This window comes from Microtus ochrogaster, unplaced genomic scaffold (genome assembly GCF_000317375.1).
Source record: "Microtus ochrogaster isolate Prairie Vole_2 unplaced genomic scaffold, MicOch1.0 UNK5, whole genome shotgun sequence".
Taxonomy (NCBI): Eukaryota; Metazoa; Chordata; class Mammalia; order Rodentia; family Cricetidae; genus Microtus; species Microtus ochrogaster.
In genome coordinates this window covers 637,731-640,511 of record NW_004949103.1, presented here as the reverse complement: position 1 = coordinate 640,511, position 2,781 = coordinate 637,731, and the positions used below count along the sequence as shown (strand labels likewise).

General features: G+C 41.0%; 1 protein-coding gene across 5 annotated transcripts in view; it reads right to left on the bottom strand.

The window, feature by feature from the left end:
• Grk4 (G protein-coupled receptor kinase 4) overlaps positions 1-2,781 on the bottom strand; it is a 77,492-nt gene that overhangs the window by 9,142 nt on the left and 65,569 nt on the right. For all 5 annotated transcript variants that reach the window (XM_013353339.2, XM_026788634.1, XM_026788632.1 and 2 more), the window contains one exon: positions 1,009-1,217. In XM_013353339.2, the coding sequence (XP_013208793.1) occupies positions 1,009-1,217 (209 nt within the window). The remainder of the gene's footprint in view (positions 1-1,008; positions 1,218-2,781) is intronic.

Sequence of the window (2,781 nt, the reverse complement as noted above, 5' to 3'; positions counted from 1 at the left end):
TGTAGACCAGGCTGGCCTTGAACTCACAGAGATCCGCCTGCCTCTGCCTCCCGAGTGCTGGGATTAAAGGCTTGCGCCACCACCGCCCGGCTTGCCATATTTTTTCTGCTTACTGTTAGAGGCTACCCACCCTGCAACAAAATGAGAACACTGAAGAGCCAGGACTCCTTCCCTCTCTTACTCACTGCTGCAGTCCCAGTGCCTAGGAGAGTACTAGGAAGATAGAAGGTGTTTCCTTGCTGAAAGAAAAACTTTAAAGATGCTACAAAGGACAGGCCTCAAAATAAAAAAAGAAAGCCTATAGACACCATTTTAAGGTAAGCAAGTGACAATTTTTAGTGTAAGGGCAACCAGCAGTTGTTAAAAAACTGGGTGCCCTGAGGACAGACGGCACCCATTTGCTACTGGTTCATTCTGTCATCATGGGTTAAAACTTGCTCTCTGGCATCATCGTGTCACATGGAAGGTGACAGTCTAAAACAATAATCAAATCTGTAAGGTACATGTCAGTCTAGCCCAGATATTACTTCAAATTGTCTGTGATGATTTAAAAAAAATTGGCAGAGACAATATTCTCATTTCAAAACACATTGGAAATTAGTTTTATATTGAATTTCACATAAGTTTCTGAAAACAGAGTGAATTGACACCATTCTTCCTTTCAACAACATCAATATAGGAGGGGAGTCACGAATTTTCCACTACTTTGCTCTAGTTCATCAAGTGGTCATTTCCCAAGCCTGGGCTGGGCACTTTGCTCTCCGCTCTCATTGTCTACCTGAGATGAAATTCCAGGCAAGCACACCAGGAAGAAGGCTGGTTACTAAGAGGCCAGGCTGAATTCACCTGCACTGGGTCTTGTTGCTGAACCAGGGGTATAAGCTGGGAAGGGGACAGCTGCCCTGCTTCTGAAGACTGCCTGCCTACTTGACTACTGTCTTCTGAACCATCAAAAGAACTTGATGAAGCAAGGTACTAACTTCCCCATCTCTGTGGAAGCTGACCCACCATGCTGCAGATGGACTTGGCATCCTCTGAAAACTTCTCAGAGTACTCCTCAGTTTCATTCTTCACTCTTCTTTCCAGCTCCTCCCGGCTGACTTTCTCTTTGTATTTTTTGAATGGAGAGTGTCCCTCAATCATTTCATATAGCAGACAGCCAAGTCCCCACCAATCGGGACTAAATGAATACCTTTCATTATTGATAATTTCTGGAGCTACATAACAAATACAGAAATTTTTTTTTATTAAATTTTAGTTTTAAATACTTATGACTAACTCCAAGCAATATATTATTTATTTAATGTTTGTTACAACATGATCTAAGAAGCTTAAAAACATGCTAAGTTTTAAATAAACACAAATGGCCAAAGATCATATGATTATATTTATATGGCATTTACAGAATATACAAATGCAGAGAGACTGAACATAAACTCATGGTTGGAAGGCCCAGGAGTAGAAAGTGATGAGTAGGTGGTTGCTAATACATCATTAAAATCTGAAGTGATTAAAGGATGTTCTGAAATTAGACAAAGTAATAGTAATGATGGATGCATAACTGTAAATGGACTAATATCTACTGAGTTATACACTTCACATACTTGGATTATTTGATGTGGAAAGGATAATTGAAGGTGGATCTATATCTATACTTTATAAACTTGACGGCTGCAGGGTGGGTAATATGGTAAAATGGTACTGGAAATAAAGCTTGCCTCCTGGGGTGCTCCCTCCACTCGACTGTTCCCATGGGTGCCTCAAGTGCAGTGCCATCTGTTCCCAAGTCAGAAGAAACCCCAGAAACCTGCAAGGGGAGGAATTTCAGGCTCTGAGAGACCCACCATGCCCTTAGAAGCTACTAAGGGTAGGCTGGCATTCATTGCCCATACATCTTTGAAATAATCTGAACATGACTGATTTCCCAGGAATCAGGTAGGTAGGATTTGTTGTGCCCACATGCATGGGATACCAGCTGCATGAGGAAACTATGGCCTTTCTGATATTGCCTTCACAGAACCACAAAAACTTGGGAGTCTCTATGGACACCACTCCTCGTTATAAAAAGAAGGCTGCAGACTAAAAAAAAAAAAAAATTCTCAGACACTCTAGATTAGTGGTTCTCAATGTGTGGAGCGCAAATCCTTTGGGGGTTGACCGACCCTTTCATAGGGGTAGCCAAAGACCATCGGAAACACAGATACTCGACATTGCAATTCATAAGAATAGCAAAATTAGTTATGAAGTAGTAGCAAAAATAATTTTATGGTTGGGGGTCATCACAACATAAACTATATTAAAGGGTCACAACATTAGGAAGCTTGAGAACCATTGCTCCTGATGCTCAAAGCATTTGCAAAGATGCCGGGCTAACTTTTAATGTTAGATAACATTAGAAAGTAATGGAGTTCATGTTAGGAAACAGTCATTCTTTAGGGAAGCAGCATCAGTTGTCATTCTAACAACCTGAGCACTCATGAGCTCAGCTGCTGCTGCACAGAGAACACAGGTGTTGGGATATTTTTATAGTCTCTGTTTCCCCAATTATTTTTTATATCAGAGTTCCTTAATTTTTATAACTGAAAACTCCATATTTTTCACAGTACCAACTATAATTTTTACATACAGTTCATATTTCTTTGTTAAAATGTAACCATATTATCAGTTGCTTAAAAAAGATGTCTCAGGCCAGGCGATGGTGGCACACACCTTTAATCCCAGCACTCGGGAGGCAGAGGCAGGCGGATCTCTGTGAGTTCGAGACCAGCCTGGTCTACAGAG